At 41.2% G+C, this 24196-nt stretch overlaps 2 protein-coding genes and 1 long non-coding RNA gene across 6 annotated transcripts; 1 reads left to right on the plus strand and 2 right to left on the minus strand.

Annotated features, from left to right (window-relative positions):
* Nucleotides 1-68: 68 nt before the first annotated feature.
* On the minus strand, nt 69-11408 carry LOC123723813 (SAM domain-containing protein SAMSN-1). 3 transcript variants are annotated; one of them, XM_045717104.2, is made up of 8 exons: nt 11142-11408; nt 9797-9877; nt 4850-4984; nt 3696-3831; nt 2926-3083; nt 2557-2763; nt 2168-2318; nt 69-1024 (listed from the first exon to the last, which is right to left on the minus strand). In XM_045717104.2, exons 1-8 carry the CDS (start codon nt 11202-11204, stop codon nt 840-842), a joined length of 1116 nt encoding a protein of 371 aa, XP_045573060.1. In that variant the 5' UTR covers nt 11205-11408; the 3' UTR covers nt 69-839. The 3 variants fall into 3 exon arrangements, with proteins under 3 accessions (XP_045573060.1, XP_045573061.1, XP_082830727.1); XM_045717105.2 differs by lacking the exon at nt 9797-9877 and having other exon boundaries at nt 11142-11360; XM_082974601.1 differs by lacking the exons at nt 9797-9877; nt 11142-11408 and adding an exon at nt 8666-8799.
* On the plus strand, nt 11383-23965 carry LOC106603554 (uncharacterized). 2 transcript variants are annotated; one of them, XR_001328438.3, is made up of 5 exons: nt 11403-11517; nt 12577-12655; nt 12774-13074; nt 15687-15779; nt 19446-23965. It is a non-coding gene; the product is annotated as an uncharacterized LOC106603554 (long non-coding RNA). The 2 variants fall into 2 exon arrangements; XR_001328439.3 differs by lacking the exon at nt 12577-12655 and having other exon boundaries at nt 11383-11517.
* Nucleotides 11511-21217, minus strand: LOC106603553 (SAM domain, SH3 domain and nuclear localisation signals 1b). The gene is made up of 9 exons (XM_014197398.3): nt 21101-21217; nt 18592-18750; nt 18118-18164; nt 16623-16666; nt 16265-16345; nt 15655-15752; nt 14318-14380; nt 12516-12636; nt 11511-12300 (listed from the first exon to the last, which is right to left on the minus strand). The coding sequence occupies exons 1-9, from the start codon at nt 21122-21124 to the stop codon at nt 11849-11851; spliced, it is 1089 nt and encodes a 362-aa protein (XP_014052873.2). The 5' UTR covers nt 21125-21217; the 3' UTR covers nt 11511-11848.
* Nucleotides 23966-24196: the final 231 nt, after the last annotated feature.

Genomic DNA, 24196 nt, shown 5'->3' on the forward strand with positions numbered 1-24196 from the left:
TGACAATTCAGAAGAAAAACAATGTATCCCCTTGTGCCATTCTCACCAGAAATGATTTAACAGCTGCAGAAAATTATAATACTTTATTTTTGGAAAAATATTGCATTTCTTAGTCGTTTCATTAATACATTGGTAAAACAATTGCTAGAATGAAAGAGAGCTTTCAAAAAACTGTCAGTAAGCTGCTGACTCTCAAATCACTTTAACAAAATGTTCAATAATATAAATCTGAGATGCAGTAGAAAAATGCTTTAAACCCTCATTTAATATCTCCCTCTTCCACATGCACCTCTGAAAATGTAATGTTGACATTGCACATTGTGCTAAAAACAAAGCCTAGCCTACTGCAATGATTTCACAGGTCCAATGACAGGATGACTCACGAGACTTGAGGAATAACTGTAAAGGCTTGGGATACATCATCAACAATTACAAACCAGCACCCAAGCCAACTCAGGAAATGCCTGGTCTGCCTTTGGTGTACAGTAGATGGCGACTAGGCACAGACATCAGTTCAACGTCTAGTTTTGATTTACATTTGGTTGAGTTGTCAACTAATGTGAATTTAACGTGAAATCAACATTGTCATTGGATTTAGGTTAAAAGTTGATTCACCGTCATCACAGATTTTTTTGGGGTTGAAATTACGTGGAAATAGTGGGTACATGCATAACAACCGCAATGCCAGCCACAGGCTACTGATACTGAATGCAGTATGAAAGCAAAGAGGAGTGCTCTTGTCCTACGTAAAGGGTCTTTCGCATGAGACAATTGTTGCATGGATCCACATCAATCATTTTTCTGAAAGGCCCTTAGGGGTGTCTATCTGCTGGTGGCGGTTAGGTCTGAGCCATGGGAGGATGATGGTTCAGTGCTGGCACGTGGATGTCTGTCTCCTCCTTGCTGTTGTCTGAGCAGTCAGAAGGCATGTAGCAGCCAGAGTCTCTGGGGCAGTTCAGGTCAGCTTTAATACTCTCAGTTGGGGACTTGGCTTCCTGGTTTAACTCTCCCTCCTGACCATCACCTGGAATGGAACAGACATGAGGGCTTAGAGAGCTTATAGTGGTCTATTTAAATGTTATGTCCACAAATCTGATATGCTCCCACAATATCAGAGTTGCAGAAATAACTTTTTTTTATAGTTTCCCTTTTCTCTCAAGCACTGAAATAGTATGTCTATTGCAGCTAGTATGTTTCAATTTTTATGTAGGCTGTTGAATCTCTGAGTCCGAGCCCTTGTTACTTTTGGTTACTGCAGCTAAAAGTGAAGTTCAAAAGATCCAAAGTGTTTGCATAAGATTGAAAAACAAGATATATGGGCTAGTGCAACGCCCAAACCACAGTGGCTTCTGAAAATGACATTTCCTGTTAGTAGCTTGTCTTGTCTTGCATCACTCAATGTTATGTTTCTTGACTACCACTCAGCCTTTCCTTTCATGTCCTTCTAGCAACTGACTCTTAAGGTATTAGCAGTGTAACACATCTTCTTTATCTAGCTATGGCCAGGACAAGATGGCTGATACCCTGTTATTTACACTCACTGAGATGCACTCAATTAATGTTGTATTCTGAAGTTCACTTCTTGCAAGTTCACTTCTTGCAGTGATATTACTTCGTTATAATAGACAGTTTGCCAATTTAGCAGTATTGTTATAATGGTTTTAAACTGTGATTGGTAACTGTCGTGAGCCGTTTGCTGTAACTGTCCTGAATTGTTTATTGTAACTCTTTTGAACCGTGTGTGGTAACTGTCCTGAATAATTGGTTGTGACTGTATTGAACTATGTGTGGTAACTGTCCTGTTGTGTTCTCTGTGCTGTAAGTGGTGGTTATCCAGTTATCAATAGCCTCTTTATCTGTGTCCATGATACCACGGCCCTGATACAGAACTTCCTCCGCTGACGGTATACCCTTCCTTATCCGCTTCACATCTAAAACCAGGCCTTTGGCAATCTAAATACAGTAAATATGCTTAGAGGGAATTATGATCTCCTCCACACCTACTGTTTTTGTCAGAACTAGCAACTCTGGAGCGCCTCACATAAAATAGTTTGGATTGTTATTGGTTTAAATTGGCAATGTTGATGCCAGAAGGCCCAGGTGTTGTCTTAAGTGCCTTTGCATCCCACCTGGAAATCAAAGTAGGGAAAAGACTGCCCTGACTCACTTTGGGGTTCTTGGAGGCAATCGACGGCAGCCATCAGACGATGTCTGTGTTCAGAATCAGTCACATTGAGTTCCACCAGATGCTGCTCCTTCAGCTCCCTCAGGTCATCTACTGTCTGGTACCCATTAAGGAGCAGGGAAGAGGCATACTCCTACAACACAGAGAAACAATACCAATCGGTAAGCAAGCCATCATGTTACAATAAAAACATCTCAATCCTGTCTGTCATCACATCAGAAATGTATGGTTCACTAAAGATGCAATTTATAGTTTTTTTTAAGAATGCAGGAAACAAATTTGTTTGAGAGCGATTGTTTGTGACAGCAGGTTTGAGGAGAGAGACAGAGAAGAGAGTGAGAGAGAGAGACAAGGAGAGAGAGTCAGTTTACCTCCAAATTGAGGCGCTCTAGGAGTTCCTGTAGCGTTTTGGGCCGGGGTCTCCTGCTCCTCCTGTGTGTCATCTTCTGAGGCGGTTCAGGAACCTTCTCTACTATGAGGTCTACGTAGATAAACTTAAAGTTTCCCACCTTGTTGTTCAGCATGCCTGTCCATATCCCCATAGGAGGCTTGCTGATGATCTCAATCACATCCCCTACCTGAAAGAAGAAATTGGCATTTTACTTGAGCAATGCATGTATTAGGTCTTCACAAGCTACTTTGCAAGACATTGGCTCTATCTCAACTGCTTAAAAGTCCACGAGGATGTGCTGAAGGACAGGTTTGACAATTCAGTCAGGTGGTTCAGTCAGGTAGGTTACCTTAAGTTTGAGTGATTCAGTGTCGTAGGGACTGGGGACAAAGTCAGTGTGGACCCGGGCTCTGCCACAGAACTGGCCTGTGTAGGAAAGGGGCAGCTCCTCATCCAGCCTCAGACTGTCTCTGTTACTGGAGCCATCTGACCCACTGGTAACCCCACCTAGGGCACAGCACAGTTGGATTGGTAGGAGACAGACATCATGTTAGCTTCACAACAACCTTTACAAACACAGGGCCGAATGTGTTACGGTGAGCATTGTGGGTGTTGTTATACATCATGCTACATAGCGAGGTCATTTTTTTACTCCTTAATGTGGTTGATTTCACAGGAGGTTGGTGGCACCTTAATTGCGGAGGACAGGCCTGTGGTAATAGCTGGAGCGGAAAAAGGGGAATGGTATCAAATCCATTAAACACATGGTTGTCAGGTGTTTGATGCCATTCCATTCGCACCGTTCCGGCCATTATTATGAGCCGTTCTCCCCTCAGCAGCCTCCTATGATTGATGCTGGTCTAACAGTAGTCTACTTAACAATTATAATATTAAGTTACAGTTTGATGGTTATGGCGGTGAATTAAATATTGACCGTTTAGACTTTTGACTGTGATTATGTTTGTCGGGCATCCTTTGTTGGGTAAATCAAGGTCCAACAACATGCCTTAGCAGATGAAACTACACACTTGATTTTTATCAACTGCAGAGTAAACTAAAATTGCATTAGTAAAGAGAGTGAATATGTTTAATCCCGTAAGGTGTTGGCTGTGTGCTTACTGGAGGAGCTTTGTCCACTATTGAGACTGTAGAGGCTTTCCAGAGAGTGGCTGGACTTTCTGTGTCCTTTTGGAAATGAATGGACGCTGTAAACAACATCCCCTTCTCCTTCTTCATCTCTCTCCGTCTCGTCGCACTACCAGTAAAAAAACAACAGAACAGGTCACGTTTTATTATTTTCTTTGCCCTCCTTTTCTCCTTATGCCGTCACTCCCCATCTCATCTCCGCTCACAGCATGGCGGTTGAGAAGGAAGGAAAAGAGAAAGCTAAACTAATCAGAGGGCCGGGTCGGGGCAGGGTTCTAAGATGTTCCGTGTGCCAAACCGGCTCAGTATCCCAGGTAGTTTGTGCAAGAACTCAGAGGAGCTTCTCTCCTCTCTCTGAGTCCTTAATCCACACAGAGCTGCCTTGCCATTTATAACTGAGACTTGACATAGGCAGGAGCTGTGTGTAATCCCCCTATACCTGCTCCGTAGGCTCTGACTGTACCTCCCTTGTTCTCTTTGTGAGAGAAGAGTTGTGTCTTTTTAGCTTCGCAAATAATTTGGTTATCAGGTGACGTGTTAATGAATCTTTGTCCTGTACTGACCAGTGTTTGGACATGTTGGTCTCTGGACTAAAAGCCTAGCCTAATTTGTTCGTCATCATTTATAATCCTCCTTTCTTTACTTCCTGAGGAGCCATGCACTGTATTATCACTGTATTCTATTACCACTCTATGATCACTATATTGTCATTCTGTACTATTCACTTCCAAGGTTCCTGTTCTGTTGGTTTTATATTGTTCATTTATGTGGACTTGATCCATTCCCATAATTTGTGTGGTCTTACTGTACATTTCCTAAATACCAGCCTATACTTCTGCATTCAGACATCAGCTTTCTTTTAGTTAAACTTTCATTTCACACATTTGGCTTTTATCAGAGATCTGTGGTACACTGAATGTCAAAAAATACAGTTGAGGTTGGGGGCGTTGTCGGTTTTGTTTGCAAAGTAAAGAAAAACTGTACAATGGTAATTGCAATTTAAAAATTGAAGTGCAATATTGATTTTGTTTTAATAGATGTTGTTACCTTAAAAATATTCAAACTAAAAAATAAAGAAAAGAAAGCACAGTTGATCTGTTTGCCACAACGTGCTTCGTCTCACTCACCATTTCCTCTGACAGGGCTTTAGCGTACTGCCTGCCCATCCTCTTCCTCATCGTCAGTGAGATGGCTTTCATCTTCTTGCCTATACCTCCTGATCTGGTCTGGTCACCACTATTAACCTGCTCTCCCTCTGCAGACTGCACACATATCAACATACACTTGTTTGTTACATAGTTGAAATGCTTAAACTACGATACAGCAACATAATTTAAAAAGATGAGTCAGCCCTGCTGGCTTGAAACATGAATCAGTTTATTTTGGAAAAATAAATACAAATCTACTAATGTTGAAACAATTAGGGCTGGGACAATAACCGTACTGTGTTACCGCCGATTATGGATGAAGACGAATCAACCCCCCCCCAAAAAAAAAACAGACGTCGTAACCATTTGAAACCATTGTTTTTTTGTTTGTGGAACAATCTCAAGACAGGACGGCCGGGCATTCATGCGGTTTCTGCGGTAACATGAACTCTTTACAATGTGATGAAACTTTGTTGCTCCTTGCTGACAAAAGCAAGGTGTTTTAGCAAACTAGTCTTTGGTTGCCTAGGCAAAGCCCCCTTCACTTCAGCAGCAGCACACATGGAAATAGAATGAATAGAACGGGATGGGAATTTGACTGGCAAACTCATGGTTACACTCGCAATGGCTGCCTGGTATTGTGATGCTATAATTTCCATGGTAATTTAAACTCAGCAAAAAAAGAAACACCCCTTTTTCAGGACCCTGTCTCTCAAAGATAATTTGTAAAAATCCAAATAACTTCACAGATCTTCATTGTAAAGGGTTTAAACACTGTTTCCCATGCTTGTTCAATTAATTAATCAATGAACATGCACCTGTGGAACGGCCATTAAGACCAATTAAGGTCGCAGTTATGAAACTTAGGACACTAAAGAGGCCTTTCTACTGACTCTGAAAAACACCAAAAGAAAGATGCCCAGGGTCCCTGCTCATCTGCGTGAATGTACCTTAGGCATGCTGCAAGGAGGCATGAGGACTGCAGATGTGGCCAGGGCAATAAATTGCAATGTCCGTACTGTGAGACGCCTAAAACAGCGCTACAGGGAGACAGGACGGACAGCTGATCGTCCTCGCAGTGGCAGACCACGTGTAACAACACCCGCACAGGATCGGTACATCCGAGCATCACACCTGCAGGACAGGTACAGGATGGCAAAAACAACTGCCCGAGTTACACCAGGAACGCACAATCCCTCCATCAGTGCTCAGACTGTCCGCAATAGGCTGAGAGAGGCTGGACTCTCCGTCGCTGGACCAGACAGGACTGGTAAAAAAGTGCTCTTCACTGACGAGTCACGGTTTTGTCTCACCAGGGGTGATGGTCGGATTCACGTTTATCGTCGAAGGAATGAGCATTACACCGAGGCCTGTACTCTGGAGCGGGATCGATTTAGATGTGGAGGGTCCATCATGGTCTGGGGTGGTGTGTCACAGCATCATCGGACTGAGCTTGTCATTGCAGGCAATCTCAACGCTGTGCGTTACAGGGAGGACATCCTCCTCCCTCATGTGGTACCCTTCCGGCAGGCTCATCCTGACATTACCCTCCAGCATGACAATGCCACCAGCCATACTGCTCGTTCTATATGTGATTTCCTGCAAGACAGGAATGTCAGTGTTCTGCCATGGCTAGCAAAGAGCCCGGATCTCAATCCCATTGAGCACGTCTGGGACCTGTTGGATCGGAGGGTGAGGGCTAGGGCCATTCCCCCCCAGAAATGTCCGGGTACTTGCAGGTGCCTTGGTGGAAGAGTGGGGTAACATCTCACAGCAAGAACTGGCAAATCTGGTGCAGTCCATGAGGAGGAGATGCACTGCAGTACTTAATGCAGCTGGTGGCCACACCAGATACTGACTGTTACTTTTGATTTTGACCCCCACTTTGTTCTGGGACACATTATTCCGTTTCTTAATCACATGTCTGTGGCACTTGTTCAGTTTATGTCTCAGTTGTTGAATCTTATGTTCATACAAATATTTACACATGTTAAATTAGCTGAAAATAAACGCAGTTGACAGTGAGAGGATGTTTCTTTTTTTGCTGAGTTTGGAATGTTAATTTAATTTATGTGGCTCATGCAATGGAATGTATTTTTATTATACAACGGGTGGATCTAATACTGATGATTGTTTAAAAAAAATCGCATTCCAGTCGGTGTTTATTCCACAAATTACCACCCGCTAAAGCTATGACATTAAAATGCCTATTTACTCTGTTCCATCTCACTGTGCAATCCACTGTCTCATCAGTCCAGCCAGGCAATTCTCCACTATAAAAAGCATCTAGACATTATCTCCCATTTCTTTTAGACTAGCATTTGGTTTTCAACTGCGGAGATTTGTGTTAACCTTGCTGTATGTCTCTTCGACATTTGCAACATTGTTTACATTTTGAAATTCGATCTTCAGCAGTCCCATAGTAATGAAGGTGTAGGGAGTCGGGACGAGACAGAGGCAGACAGACAGCTTTTCTCAGCTCGTCGAACTCATGAATCAGCTGGCATCATTTTTATGGATATATAAATGTCAATAGAAAACAGGTGAAACTAAATGAAATGCAGCTAGTTTGTAGTCTTTCCAGCTTCAGTTTGAAGTGATTGTGTTAGCTGTGTTGATGGCTAGCTCATCTGAACAAGAGTGTCTTGACGAGAGAGCACATTTTCTATGCAGGCGAAATCGCGCATTATTAGCTCATTGTTATGGCTGTATCCAAATAAATGTCACTAGAAAACAGCTCAAACAAACACAAATGCAGCTACTTTGCTGTTATTCTGGCTGCACTGTTTGACGTGACTGTAAGTTAGCAGTAGTTGGCTAGCTAGCAAGCAAGGGTTATAAGAACTGTTAGGGTTGAACTGGCTATTTGTATGCATAACTTATATAATATACTGGGGAAGCTATGCTACAATGTTAAGTATATAAACTATGGATAAATCAACTGCTGAAGACCAGAAGAACTACAACCGGCAACAGGAAGTGCGTCACGACGCTGGGACCAGCCTGCACGCCGACGATAGGAGGAGCACGTTTAAACCACGCTCCTCCTCCCTCTGACAGGCCAGCATTGGGCGGGAACTATCTCTGTCAGAGTATAAAAGAGAGAACAATAGAATGTGATGCTCTCTTCTCTGTTTGCCCTGCGAGGTAAAACAGCAGACCGTATATATACGAACCACCCATTTACCACACACGTGTTTGCATTAATTAAAGTACAAATAAATCAGAAGTTACTATGTGCTGACTATTTTGTTCTGATACCAGAAACTAACTGTCGCAACTTTAACAGAACGTTGCCAGCCAGTATGGCAATGGAACATTTAGAAAGAACGACTGGGTCGCGTCCATAGATACAGAACAAAAAGGACTTAACTACTCTGTCAATCGAACCAATAGAACGAACGACCAGTCGGCTTGGGTAGCAACCTTCAATTTATGTCAGGACTATATCTTGTGGGAGGATGAAATAGTATGAATAAATTCATCAAAATAATGTTTTTTTATGAAAATGTGAATCATTATTTGAATATGTTGATATAACTCATTGTATAAAAGTGATAATGCCCTCGAAGCCGGTGTTTGATGGATATATTGGCACGGTTTGCCAACACCCGTGCCAATATATCCTCCAAACACCGGCTTTTCGGGCATTATCACCTAAGTACTACAAGACCATGGTGCTTGCCTACGGAGCTGTGAGGGGAACGGCACCTCCGTACCTTCAGGCTCTGATCAGCCCCTACACCCAAACAAGGGCACTCCGTTCATCCACCTCTGGCCTGCTCGCCTCCCTACCTCTGAGGAAGCACAGTTCCCGCTCAGCCCAGTCAAAACTGTTCGCTGCTCTGGCACCCCAATGGTGGAACAAGCTCCCTCACGACGCCAGGACAGCGGAGTCAATCACCACCTTCCGGAGACACCTGAAACCCCACCTCTTCAAGGAATACCTGGGATAGGATAAAGTAATCCTTCTAACCCCCCCCTTAAAAGATTTAGATGCACTATTGTAAAGTGGTTGTTCCACTGGATATTATAAGGTGAATGCACCAATTTGTAAGTCGCTCTGGATAAGAGCGTCTGCTAAATGACTTAAATGTAAATGTAAGTAATTGTCAGTTGAGTTTAAATCCAAAACATTTCTGCACATATTGATGGGTACACTTCCTGCTATTACTTACTGCTTTATTTCTATGGGCAGAGATACTTAGAAAGGAGGAGATAGGAATCCCAGTGGCCAATGAATGGAGACACGTATAACGCCCCACCCTGCAGACTGTCGACCAATCGCGTTCATGTTGTGGATATGAGTCGAGAAACCTGCCTATTTTCTTTGAAAGTACGTAATGTCACGATTTCAAAGCTCTACGATATTACAGAGAACAAGTTAATTATTTCACATCTCGGAAAAGATTCGTAATGTTGTACTTCTTGTTCAAGTAATTCATGCTAATGCTGTTTTTTTAGTTTAGCGTCCAATTGACTCCCATTCTTGAAGGAGTGATCTCCTTGTCCCATAATCACCCATAATGCACCGCGTGGCCCATTGACGACACATGGGAACGAACACAATTGGTGTTAATACGATTCGAGTGAGATTCCCCTCTTCTCTAAATTATCTCTGCTATTGGTACGCTTGCAATGGCCGCCAGTCCACCCATTATGCCATCATTGACTTGAATGACTCCCATTCGATTCTATTTCTATGGCAGCACATGCGGTCATGAGCGGAGGAGAGGAGAAAATGTTTAAAAAAAATGCTATTCAAACGGCTATAACGGTGACCACGGTCATTTGGCTGACAAATAACCGCAATCCAAAATTCCAAGACCGTCACATCCATAGAAACAATTAAGAAAGTTTACAGTGTCACTTATAAGGAATTACTTGTTGAAGTAGCCGACAAAATCAGACAGATGCTTCACGTACCAAAGCACCTCCATTTTCCTCTGGCTTCACTGGGTCTGGTTGGTGTCTGAGTGAGTCAAATCGGCCAAAGCTGGTGGAGCGCTGGGTGAGATGAGAGATTAACTTTACAGATTAAAACGTGTTTGAGATGGTAACAGCAGGACACATGTTGTCTGGCTGTCGTGTTTATGTTGAACTCAAAGCAGCACAATACAAACAAAGTCATGTCTGTAGTAGGCCTATACCTTGTAAACCATACATCTAACCTGGCTGTTCCTCTGGTCATGTATTTACATAGTACTGTCTGTATTACCACCAGGCTCCATTATGGCATTTCATGAGATTTCTCTTAATCTTTTTTGTACTTATTGTGTCTTATGTTGCATTTGACTAAGATTGGATTTGATGATATAACTGCAGGTTCAGTTTGAACTCTGGAGATGTATTTTCTAAAGCTGCCAAACTAAACTCTGTCTTTGTAGTATTGTTGTTTTGTACTACTACTACTACTATTGATATCATGAGTATTATGAGTACTTCTGTATGGTAATGGGTGAGTACTGAGTGGTGTTCAGCTTCACTACAGCTAATGAGGTTTGTATCAGTTATGGTCGGCTGTTTGCCATAAAGTGATGTAATGTAAATCTCTTATACTAAATCCAATGTAATACATTGAATATTATAGTATTTCATATCATTCTTGTGCTACATTTTTTTGTGTGTGTTGTATTCCTGTTATATAATAGCGTTATTGTTATGGCTTTTACTATTCTAGTACATCCTGCTGTTCGCCCTTAAACCTGTCATCTGCTCATCTGCACTATGCTAATTGAAAGATAATAATCTGCATAAACGTCATAAGAAATGTGACTGTGTGAAAAGCAATGGTCCGTTGTTCACTGGCGGCCCATTAGATTAGTTTTAGTGGTCATTCTGAGGCTCTCATCCAACATCTGTTACATTAAACCCTGGCTCGTGGCCCCGCAATGATCATCTGACCGTTAGTGAACCGTGAACCTTGGCCGGCTGCAGTCACTGTCACCTACTGGGGAAAGCGAATGATTTCTAACAGAAATAATGGTCAAATAACAAGAGCAACAAATGCTAGTATTGCTTTTATAATGAACTCAAACTTTTGAGTGAATCTTCATTTTCAATATCCTGAGTTACTGCTGAAATACAGCCTAATGTTTGGCAAATATGCTTTAGAACTTTTCCTTTTATTTGAAATTACAACAAGTACTTTTAAGTTAGAAAATGTTTAAACAAAATGCCCAGCCATATAAAATGTTGTTTTTTGTTATTACAGCAGCAAATCGAAAAGCACATTTTACACCAAAAAAACCAGACTTTTAAATCATCTCACCTTTGGTTTTGTCTTGCTCTTCGTGTCTTTGTTTGAGACATTTGACGTTTTCCTCTGAAGCATAGTGCTGAATCTGAATAACTGCTGGTCAGTTTCTTTGTTGTTGATAAAAAACAACTGTGCTGTTGCTTATTTAACCAATCATCATATCAACAACCTACTATACTGCAACAGTTGTGCAGAGCAGCTACATTTCCTCTAAGGCAGCCAGGATGTGACTATATCTACACAGTCTGTTTTTCTGTGATGAAAGACATGCATGTTGTACTTTTAGGTGGGAGGTGGTAAAGTCTGGTCAACAAGCTACAGACACTGAATAATCCTCAGTGCACCCAGAAAGCCTCATTGATGACTGCTGGATTGGGGTTGTAATAATGTGAGTAATTCATTTTTTGCCATAACTGCAATTGTTTAAGGTCGAAAGACTTTTCAGACTATGTCACAAACTGTTGTCTTCATAGTTTTTTGGTAGTTCACTGTAACCAGTAAAATTACTTATGAGGAAGTGGCCAAGTGACTGGTGAGCACAGGAAGGGGTGAATTACCACAAAGCCTGTATATTGCAGTTTCCGTTCTATTACCTTAATAAGCTTGTTCTTTTTTAAATAAATACCAAATCGAAATTTGCCTGTGTAGGGGAAAGTGTGCCCAACAAAGCAATCATTTCTCAGGAAACACCAGTCCCACAGCTTCCCTCAATACCTCTGTCAGACCTGTATGTATGATCCTTTAAGAGAACCGTATCTTACCGTGGATTCTGAGATGTCCAGATCTGTGATCGAGCGGATGACCCGTTGGTGTGAGAACACTGGCGGCGTCTGTTTGCTGTCCAGTTCCTGGACCAGACTCTCAAAGCGGTCCCAAGCTGTTGCTCGGGGCAGGGTGAAGTCAAAGCCATAGTTCCGAGGCTCGCCTGGGGGCCGGTGGCAGGTGTGGTAGGGGACATCCCAGGGTGGAGGGAATTCTGTGAGGCCCCAGTGGTGGTGGTGAACCCCAGTGCTCCAAGGTCCTTCCACAGCTTTCCCATTGGTCTCCTTAGTCTGCTGCTTCTGTGGCGCTGGTGGGTCAGCCTTCGAGGACTTCTTCTCTGTCTTCTTCCCCAGCCCGATGCAGGTGATGACAGGACTTTCGTTACTGAACACAGAATCTGCCAAGTGACCTGGACAAGAAGAGAAATAAAGGGCTTTTTAGTCCTATTCATTCATAGATACGTAATTTATTCTTTAAAGAATAATAAAATCATCAGCTTTCAATTGTTAACGAGAGTTGCCCCTATTATTCTAGGGTTTTGTATTCATAGGATTTGTTGTGTATCAAGCAGGCAGGCAGCTCTGTCTTTGAATTTGGAGCCAAGGTGCATCCATTAGAACTCACAATTGCTGTCAGTCTTTCCATCATCTAGTCCCATCTGGCTTCCCTTCTTCACTTTCACTAGCCTCTGGAACCTCTTCAGCTTTCCCTTAGATTCAGCCATGTCAGCTTCCGCATCCCCAGTCTGCAGCAGAATAATATGGGTAGGTAGGCTATCAGTGTCCATAATATCAGTGTGCATTATGTAATGCCTAGTACTCTCAAGTTGTCAAGTGAAAACTTCACATGCCATGTTTTTGTCTTATTTTTATTTGTCTTTAGTTTTGCACTGGTTATAGAGTCAACAAGAAGATTAAAGTGGAGGAGTGTCTGTGATATGGCCGCCGCCACAGACACACACCTGACGTCTCCTACCCTGAGTTCACAGCCTACCTCTTCCTCACCCCAACCACCCTGACAAACCTGGCCAGCAGAGCAGTAGGTCTAACTGTATCACATGGTGTCTTCCCAGTCACCTGAGGACGTTGGTTGATCTATTAGTTGTAATTCAACTGGCGGGATGAAGGATGAGGGAATGGATGGACCGGGACATTTTTAAACCTCACCAAAATAAAATGCAAAGGTACAATTCACTCAATTATTATTATTTTTAAATGTAACCTTTATTTAACTAGGCAAGTCAGTTAAGAACAAATTCTTATTTACAATGACGGCCTACACCGGCCAAACCCTGACGACGCTGGACCAATTGTGCGCAACCCAATGGGACTCCCAATCACAGCCGGTTGTGATACAGCCTGGATTCGAACCAGGGTGTCTGTAGTGACGCCTCTAGCACTGAGATGCAATGCCTTAGACCTCTGCGCCACTCGGGAGCCCAATAAAAACATATATGCCAGCACCAGCAACGGTTATTGTGCCAAAATCTCAAATAGAACCAAATACAGAAGAACCATATAAACGGACACAACATGTAATAACCCATGTGTGCTCACATTCCCCTTGCCGGTTCCTGGGTATACTATATGTAGAGAAAGAAGCACAGAGAGGGCTTGCTACATCCTTTCTGGTCTCACAAACAAACATAAAGTCACATGTCCTGACACACACAAAGATCCACGTGCCACATCCAGACAAACACACTAACACACACAGACCGATCCGCGTGCCACATCCAGACAAACACACTAACACACACAGACCGATCCGCGTGCCACATCCAGACAAACACACTAACACACACAGACCGATCCACGTGCCACATCCAGACAAACACACTAACACACACAGACCAATCCACGTGCCACATCCAGACAAACACACTAACACACACAGACCGATCCACGTGCCACATCCAGACAAACACACTAACACACACAGACCGATCCACGTGCCACATCCAGACAAACACACTAACACACACAGACCGATCCACGTGCCACATCCAGACAAACACACACACACACAGACCGATCCACGTGCCACATCCAGACAAACACACTAACACAGAGAGACCGATCCGCGTGCAGCTCAGGGGCCATGTGGGTGAGGGATTACCATTTCCATGCTCTGCCATCTGCACTGCATTACTAATAATTATCACTGTGCTGCTAAAGTGATTGCTGCCTGCTTGTCCCACAGGAGATTGTGCTAATGCCATAGTGCATTGTTCTTCTCTCCAATGTACAATTACTGTGTCGTCTATTGTAGCATACGGTCAGTATTTAGCACTGCATGAAACAAGAGAGTATTTCTTGTATTTATTGTGTATATCTTTCAGATAAATACTGAAAATGTATTAAGGTACACCATCAGTTTCAATGGGCATGAGGTCTCTGGCTGCCCCTGCTGACGATAACACTCACCATGTTCTGCTGATGGATGTCAGGGGGCTCATAGTTTGGGTTCCAGGCCTCGAAGTTCACCCCCTGCATAAACAAAATAACAATACACGTTTAATGAGTTACTTATATCCTCAATGCTTTTAGTGAAAACCAGGGTTAGGCCTAATGTTCAACATGGCACTACATAAAAGACAATTTATATATCATTCATTATGTTGGTAAATTAGTCTACATCAGACTTAATCATAAGATTTCATCACTGTTCACAAATTGATCTCTATTCCCAAATGTATCTCAACTCACAATAGACCTACTGGCTCCCAAACATGACATGCATGTGTATTTCTATGTGCGATCACTGAACATTTTGCCGGGATGGAGGAACCAGACACATGCAAACAAACATGGAGCTCTCCAAATAAAATTGGAAATTGACAGAAAAGTCTTAAATGAAATGAAATATTCCAAAACGTATTTCTCACAAGTGTATCGTGGTTTGTGAGCTCTGGAAACGGGTCGGCGTCAAGAATGAGAGTGATAAATGAATGTGACAGGCCTACTGATAATACATTCCGTGAATAATAATAAATTATCCAAACACTATCGTTCTAGATTACTGAGAAATGGCGGGGATTAACGGTAAATTTAGCGGCAATCGCAGGAATTGATAAACGGATAATTCACATTTAATAAAACAATTAATGCACCCGAATTGGCGAGAAACAAAGAACACATTTGTGCTAAGAGGATAGGAGCCTAGCGTGGACTTCACCACAACCATCACCAAGTCCTTAAATATTTGCGGCTGTAGTAGGCCTAATGTAGGCTACGGTGCTAATTATCAAGGGACTAGATTACTTTCTCTGTATTTCAAGATGACCCAAAATGTTTACACAACCAAAAAGCTCTGTGTCAGGGGAATTCATTAGTAAAATGATCGAGCATTTCAATCAGGAAGTGATTATATCTCAAACAGAAAGTGAAAAACAAGGGCCATACGTTTTACAGATTTATGTGTGATTGGGAGGGCATTAGAGAATTTACAAAAAGCCTGTCGGAAATTCAAAATGTGACTTTTACCTAGAGATTATTGCATGTGTACCCAATATCCTATACTGATGAAATGAGCAAGGCCAGGTGATTTGGGCTCACCTGTTTGGGTAAATTAAACTAATGCTGCTCATTTCAGGGGAAAAGTGTTTATCTAGTTGCCTTTGTCATTTGAAAAGTGAAGTCCAATATCTCTAATCGAATTTGTGGTATCGTGCTAGCCTACAATTGATATTTTGTCCAACAGTTGATGAGGATGATGATGAGGTTGATGATGAGGATGATGATGATGATATGTATAGTATTACCTGAGTTGTGGGCTCTTTTTCTCTTCTTTCAGAGTTCAGCTGCTCCACTCTGTCCTCTACCGCCAGCACGCTTCTCTGACAAGGACCTTGACCCATCTCTGAGGAACCACAGGCAAGAATGCAAGGTTAGACCACTTCTTTGGTACTCAGTAGGTTGTTGTCAGCACCCACACACACACACACACACACACACACACACACACACACACACACACACACACACACACACACACACACACACACACACACACACACACACACACACCACAATCTTGACTTGTTTGGTTGTAGATTTGCAGGTGTAGGGTTACCTACTGTAACTATGCCTCATGAACCAGAATCCAAAGGAAACTGTCTGGGCCCGCCTCAGTTCGTTTTTTACATTCAACATAATCCCTCATCATAAAACACCGTGATAGGTTTTTTCCTTCCTCACTGACTTTGGAAAAGCATGGGGAGCATCAGTAGGTCTGTCTGTATCTGTCATCATTAACTAAATCCTACAAGTCTGTCTCACACACATAGTGTCTCTCTCGGGCCTTAGCAAGCATACCCTAAATGAAACATGAGGTTTATGTTCTTTGGCTGACATATGTTTCTGGCCGTTTACCTTCGTTGTGATTATTCTTGATGTGAACAAAATCTTGCTTCTCTCTGGGTGACTGCCAGTAGACATTAGTGTCTGTGTTATCTGCAATAGAGGGGTCAGGGGAAGAAAACCGAGGCCATTAAGGTCTCTATATTAGTGGCAGCAAGGCTAAGAGAGCCAAGTGAAATCAAATAGAGTACAGAAGCCAGTAGGTCTAGCACGGCCAAGTAGGTTACTAATACTGAGTGCAGCATTGTGTGCACACTATACAGCTCCAAATAAATTGGAGAGCAGGATCAAAGCAAAGTTAGTAAGAAGCCTGTGATTTTACGCTCACTCAAACACATCTGAGTACGTCAATTATTTTTTTTGTACTAACCTATGGTTTCATTGTCCGATGTTGACGTTGTTGGTACATGTGATCTGAAATTACAAATTAAAATAAATTCCGGTCAATGTTGAGGTTGTCTTTACAAGTTGTCTCCAGCAGAGCATTCACTCAATACGCAGACATTTTGTCAATGTTGTTGTTTAACCATATTAGTTAAATGTCACTAATAGTCTATGATGATGACATATTAGTTATGGCTCTAACAACACCTCAGGAGAAGTCTGGTGCTAGGGTTGCAATGTGAACACATGAAACACACAATACTAACTGGATTTTATCTTTCAACAACAATGAAGTGCTTGATAAGATTTGTCATAACACAACTGTTTGATTCACTCACAATCAAAAATTACACAAGTCATTTCCACAGTACAATTCTACATTTTGACCCATCTCCTTGCATGCAATAGCAATGTTTTGAACAGTATGGGTCTGTGTCATTCTGTAAACCATTTTTACATTTACCTTTATGTCATTTAGCAGACGCTCTTATCCAGAGCGACTTACAAATTGGTGCATTCACCTTATGATATCCAGTGGAACAACCACTTTACAATAGACCACTAGCCTAAATATAAATTCTGGGAAATCCAAATCCAAGGTACTGTATTTACAACAACATTCTGTGAAATGTGGCTATAAATCACATCTTTTATCTTACATTTTAGACTTACATGCAATAAATGAATACATGCAATAAATGTAAATGGGAAAGAATATTAAAAATCCCAACTCTTGTCGCAAATAATCTAATCCTAATCCCACCCAACTCTCATGAAATTGCACCATAACACCTAATACACACCATTGATCTAATATCATAGTTAAACACAACCACAGGCTAGCTATAGGCTCCATGTTTACAACTGTAAACATGTTTTATGTTCCACCTACGTCAGTAAATGGACTGGGCTTGCCAATTTGTTTGTGGATCTTTGGAGAGAAGTACATCTTTAAGAAAAGAGTTCCATCTTTAATTGTTTACTACAGTAGAATTAAGTGAAGGAGATCAGGTAGACTGCTTGTAATTTGTCAAATATATAGAAAAATACTTCAGCTTTCAGTGTGTAATTGCTTGAAATAACATTACAAATAAACATCCCTAGGAACCCCCTTGAACTTCAACATCTATTGGGTCATTTAAAAAAATCCAATCCTCGGTCAAAGCAGACTATGAACTATGACCTTGTTCCGATATGAAAATTATGGAATAGGTGCCCTCTAATGGACTTGAGCAATGGACCAAGGTCCAAACAGACAGCTCCCTGGAAGCTTAGAGAGTGAAGGCCACCATGAAAGGACAGCAACATTAACGGTGGACCTGCTGAGAACTCCTGATTAACTCATTATCTCCTTGAGGTATACAGTAAGCAGCACGCCTTAGTATCCATTTCAGGGGTTAACTAAGCCCCTCACTCTTTCTTTAACCAAAGCATTTATTGACTGACAGCCGTAAACAATACAACAATACAAACTTCCATACCTTCTCTTCTTCTTTTTCAAATGGGATTTGTGAGCCTCGGACAGCTCCTGGGAAGAAAATAAATGTAATGTAACACTGCATTGAACTGGCACACATAATGTATAGCACAAGTAGGCCATCTCCAAATACCCTGATTAAACTTAGAGACTGATATAGGCTTACACAGAAAAGTTGGTCTTCAGGCACCCATCCAATGACCTGAAGTTTCAGCAGCAGATTGCAGTCACAGGTCACCAGCAGTGTCTGACTGGTTTGTTATTGTTGGAGACTAACATCAGTGTGTTGGAATCTGTTGGCCTGATATGAGGTATGAGGTCTACTTTAGGTCCCGCTTTATCTGGATAGTCACCTATAGATTATCTATAAATGCTCAATCTAGAAACTGAAACTGTGTTGATGTGCAACAATTTTCTAGGGTTAGGGAGTACATTAGTTAGTGTATTGATATTTTGTTAAATATTTGGTAGAACTCACTGTGGGTATACATGGATCTGAGCCTCTCCACTTGGCCCTGTCCCTCAGAGAAGGGCTGCTGTGTCGGCTGTTGTGTCGACTGGGAACTCTACAACTGTCTTCTTGGATGACTGGGTGTTTGTTGAGAGCAGGCTCATACAGGCTGTCCGTCGAGCCCTCCTAGACCAGAGGAAAGAGAGCAACATGATCAGGGACAGGAAAGACATAAAACAGTATATAAGACATAAAACAGTATAAGAATCCCTGCTGTAATTCTCAAACTTTTGGGAGTCGGGGATGTCTTTTGTGATAGCAAATTCATCAGGGACCCCCTCATAACTCGAGTGAAAGAAAAATAGCATACAAGGAGTTTTACTATGACTTCGGCAGTGCATGGCCGAACAAACCAAGTTTCGGGCCTTGGGAAGTAACATTTTAAAGGCCCACCTCTTTGCATCAGAGCGAGAATTTTGCAGAGAGATTTTTTGTTGTTTCAGCTTTAAAGATTATATCCTGCGATTCTACACATTTTGTCATTTTAAAGCTTAAATTACAGTGTATTTATGTAAAACAAAAAGTAAATAAAACTTTTTGGGGGAATACAAGAAGTATTAAGTTGAAAAATGTATAATGGAGTACTATGGATACCAATATCCCTGTGAGCCTCCCAGGCCTATGTTGCCCAGGGTTATGAAGATACATTATAGATGAATTATATTTCATTGTATTGTATTGTATTGTATTGTATTACACCCTCTACATTTATTCCATAGATCCCTTGGCCAGAATTCGTTATATCTGTTGTTAGTGATATTAATGTAAAAAAATTATAATGTTCATTATTTTATTTATTTTTATATTTTGTATGTTTTCAGATCTGGCTGCAGATCCCCTCGGCGGACCCCAGTTTGAGAACCCCTGTGTTCTCAATAGACTATTCCATAGGGTATTGTTTATGTACTCAATGGTCAAAATTCACGCTTTGCCAAGTTTCGTGACTTGTTACTGTGTTATATTGGTTGTCATAAGCATGAGGTGATGATAGAAAACAGTCAAATCTTTAAGTTGCAGTGCCACACTTTTTCTTTCTGATCTTAACACACAAGCCATTTCACCAAGTTCACTGTCTAGTTGCAAGTTCTATAAGTGTTATTTGGATAGGAATGACATGCTGGAGTCTCCCAATCAGGGGGAATGCGGCTAGCCAGGTCAGGTTAGGAGACTTGATAAAATACATCTGATTACAGTATGGCACACAGTAAGACACGGTCCTTCTGACCTTTGACCCTTGAGTGGGTTTGAGCACTGCTCTAGTACTATAATTTTTGTATTCATATTCGGGGTTGGTTAGTCTCGGAAACCCCTAAAGTCTGTTATGAATCCCTATGGTGTGCTAAACCAACCCAGTTACCTGTGTCTTAAATCCTACCTTGGGTTACAGTCAGACCTGCTGTAAAAGTCAAGTCCTGAAGTGTGTAGTGTACATAACATGCCAACAACAAATGAAGTAGCTGCATTGACACTTTACACAGTGAGCATAGGGGATTAAATGTTGACTCTGGGGTGATTACTTTGGCCTAATCCATGAATAGGACATGTTCCTCTCTACATAACCTGGTGATCCGTGATCTGTTCTAAGGAGCTCCATGTCGACCACATTCACCCAGTAATCCCAAACAGGCTAAAAACATTTATGCAAAAAACATGAACTTTTTCTTATTTTTAAAGGTATTTTAAATGTTACATCTAATGTCCATTCTATAAAAAAATGTAAGGCTTTTTTTTTCTTAAATGTGGGCTATTGTTACAGGTTTCTAACCAGTTTTGGGAGACTCATCCAGGATGTATATAGGGAAAATGGACTCTCTAACTGTGTCCTAACCACTTTCATAACCCCCCTCAACAGTATTCAAAGAATACTATTTTAAACTTTTCTTCAAAGTTCAAGTTACATTACAAAGGAAATGTTAAATTCAAAAGCATCATACTGTCTTGCTTGACTCTTTGTCAACCTCTAAAAGTATGTATTTGAATAGAAACCTACTTTGTCAAAAAAACATTGTATTTTAGGACCAATTAATAAAACATTTGCCGCTTCATCAATTCAGAACATTGAAGCCTCCTATTAAAATTATCTGTCTGCTCTAAAACCCGACGTGACAAACAACTACAATACACAAATGTCTTTCGATAACTTCCTAAAGCATAGTACGACTGAAAGCTCAATCTCCTTTATGTCTCCTTCTGAGAGAGTCCATGTCAGATCCCTGTCAACAGCAATAACATCTCTGTGCTACCTATCCTTTCCCTGATTGAGCAATCTGCCAGATTATGAGAGGGACTGGACAGGGAACGCAGAGACAAGACAGTCTGTCCTGGCGACAGGAATGTGGTCAATTCCATTTTAATTAATTCAATTCAGGAAGTAAACATCCACAACCCTGTCTGAGATGTAGAGTTTTTGAGACACCAAAAAAAGAATAAAAAATACAAGAAAGAGAAGGTTCATTAAAGCAAGCGTGTGTCTTACCAGAGAGAAGCAGAATAGGTTCATATTTCAGATGCTGTGCCTCCCTCCACCTCTGGCCACAGACAATGGAAAACAGTAGAGACAAGCTGACTGCTGGGGACTCCAGGACACACAAACACACACATGCACACACACACCCACAAACACACACCCCTATATACACATGCCCAAACACACAGCTCCTGCGCTCCGCAGGCTGTCTACAGCCCTGCGGCTTAGTACCAGTTTAAAATCCCTCTCATAATCCAATAGAAGCAGTGAACCATTACTGTCCAAGACAGCCCTCACAAACAGGCAGGCCACCCATAATCACACTCTCAGCAGGCAGGCGCTGGCTCAGGCTGGCTAACTGCACACAACAAACAAATAGTGCTACAGCTCACGCTGCTTTTGTTATGGGATGTTTTTGTCATTACTGGGATTTTGACGTGATGGGGTTGTGATCTTTTAGTCAGGCTTTAGTGATATATGTGAAAGTGTTAAGATGGTTACTTTTGCCAATTAAAAAAAATTATAATATTCCCGAGTGACACTTAGCAAAGGTATTTTATTCATAAATTATATTTGACAATTTATAGAAAAAAAACAGTATTTACATTTGTTGCAATATTATACCCTTCTTGAGGGCACAAAACATTTAAATAATCTAGAAAATATTTTCCCCACACAAACATTGCAGGCCTGTTAATTAGTTTTTATTTTTTTTACATATAAAGTTAATTGGTATGTGTATGCAACTGGGCAAACCCAGACATTAAATCCGTCTTTTGTATAATCTCTTATAAACCCTGATAATTCTTCATATTTTAGATTTCAGTTGTTCAATAGTTATAGTGGACAATGTTAGCAGACACACGCAGCAGACATGTCATGCACTACGCTGAATATAAAACGAAATAACAACATAAAAGACTAAAAGCATAAGATATGATACCACCATTTTCAATCCACTCAGATAAACTGTCCACATCTTTCTTAAACAAATCCCGTCAATCTCTAAATACAATTGTCAGCATTAAAGTGATATTATTTCTCCATTCCAAGGACAGATATGACACATCTGTTTTCAATCACTAGGCTATATGGCTCATTTACTCTAAGCAGAGGTTCCATAGAGGATTGCCCTCAGAAAAATAACATTATTCTTATTATTATTGATGTGAGGCTCAGGGTTAATCCTCTGTGAATCCTTCCTCTCCCTGTCCTCTACTATACTTCTGCTCCATCACTAACAACTTCTCTATTCTTGGGCACATGTGTTTTGAATTTCTTGTCTGCATCCCTCCTATTCTCTTGTCCACATCTGCCTCAAGTCACTGTCTTCTCAGGCAAGGGAATGGGTGTACAGTATATGTTGTCAGACCTATTTGAACCCAGATCTGTATGTGTTTACAGGGCATCTACTCTGGCCATCACTCACCCCTTTGACTTTAATCCAGACATTAACACCGTTTTTCATCTGGCTATGACAGGGTCACTGCAACAGAATTAGGTCTGAAATATTTAAAACAACATGTCTTGCTGTCAGCACTGATAACACACACACTGAGTGTAGATGAAGGGGAAGAGATGGGTTAAAGAAGGAGTTTTAAGCCTTGAGACAATTGAGACATGGATTGTGTATGTGTGCCATTCAGAAGGTGAATGGGCAAGACAAAAGATTTAAGCGCCTTTGAACGGGGTGTGGTGGTAGGATCCAGGCGCCCCGGTTTGTGTCAAGAACTGCAACGCTGCTGCATTTTTCAAGCTCAACAGTTTCCCGTGTGTATCAAGAATGATCCACCACCCAAAGGACATTCAGCAAACTTGACACAACTGTGGGAAGCAAAGGAGTCAACATACTCTAGGCCAGCATCCCTTGGAATGCTTTCGACACCTAGTAGAGTTCATGCCCCAACAAATTGAGGCTGTCCTGATGGAAAAAAGGGGGGGGGGGAGGGTGCAACACAATATTAGGATGGTGTCCTTAATATTTTGTACACACACTATATGTATGATAACCCAGCAAAACGGGAACATTCCCAGAACATTAGCTAAGATTCCCATTAAGTTCTAGATAGGGTATTTTCTAACATTTGGATGATAACATCACAAAAACATACCAATAATGTTTTTGATAATGAACATTTTTATTTTATTTGTTTTATCTCTTAAATGAAATATCCTTGGAATGTTCTCCTAACATTCACAATCAGGATGCACAAAACATTCCTTTGAAGTAGCAAGAATTTTGATAGAACAGCCTTTCTGAGTTCTTTAAAGGTTCCCAGAACATTAAATTACAGTGCCTTCAGAAAGTATTCATACCCCTTGACCTTTTCCAGATATTGTTGTGTTACAGCCTGAATTAGAAATTGATTAAATATGTTTTTCTCTCTCACCAATCTCCACACAATACCGATAATGACAAAGTGAAAACATGTTTTTATACATTTTTGCAAACGTATTGAAAATGAAATACAGAAATATCTCATCTACATTGGTATTAACACCCCTGAGTCAATACATGTTAGAATCACCTTTGGCAGTGATTACAGCTGTGAGTCTTTCTGGGTAGAGTAAGTCTCTAAGAGCTTTGCACACCTGGATTGTACAATATTTTCACATTATTCTTGAAAAACTTCTTCAAGCTCTGTCAAGTTGTTTGCTAATCATTGCTAGACAGCCATTTCAAGTTTTTCCATAGCTTTTCAAGCCTATTTAAGTCAAACCTGTAACTAGGCCACACGGGAACATTCAATTTAGTCTTGGTAAGCAACTTCAATGTATATTTGGCCTTGTATTTTATGTTATTGTCCTGCTGAAAGGTGAATTTTTCTCCCAGTGTCTGTTGGAAAGTAAACTGAACCAGATTTTCCTCTCTGATTTTGCCTGTGCTTAGCTCTATTCTGTTTATTTTTATCCTAAAAAAGCTCCCTTACCAATGACAAGCATACCCATAACATGATGCAGCCACCACCATGCTTGAAATTATGAAGAGTGGCATTCAGTGATGTGTTGTGTTGGATTTGCCCGAAGCATAAAGCTTTGTATTCAGGACAAAAAGTTAATTTCCTTGCCACATTTTTTGTGGTTTTTACTTTATTGCCTTACTGC

The sequence above is a fragment of the Salmo salar genome, chromosome 04, assembly GCF_965601325.2.
Source record: "Salmo salar chromosome 04, fSalSal1, whole genome shotgun sequence".
In the NCBI taxonomy this organism is placed as follows: domain Eukaryota; kingdom Metazoa; phylum Chordata; class Actinopteri; order Salmoniformes; family Salmonidae; genus Salmo; species Salmo salar.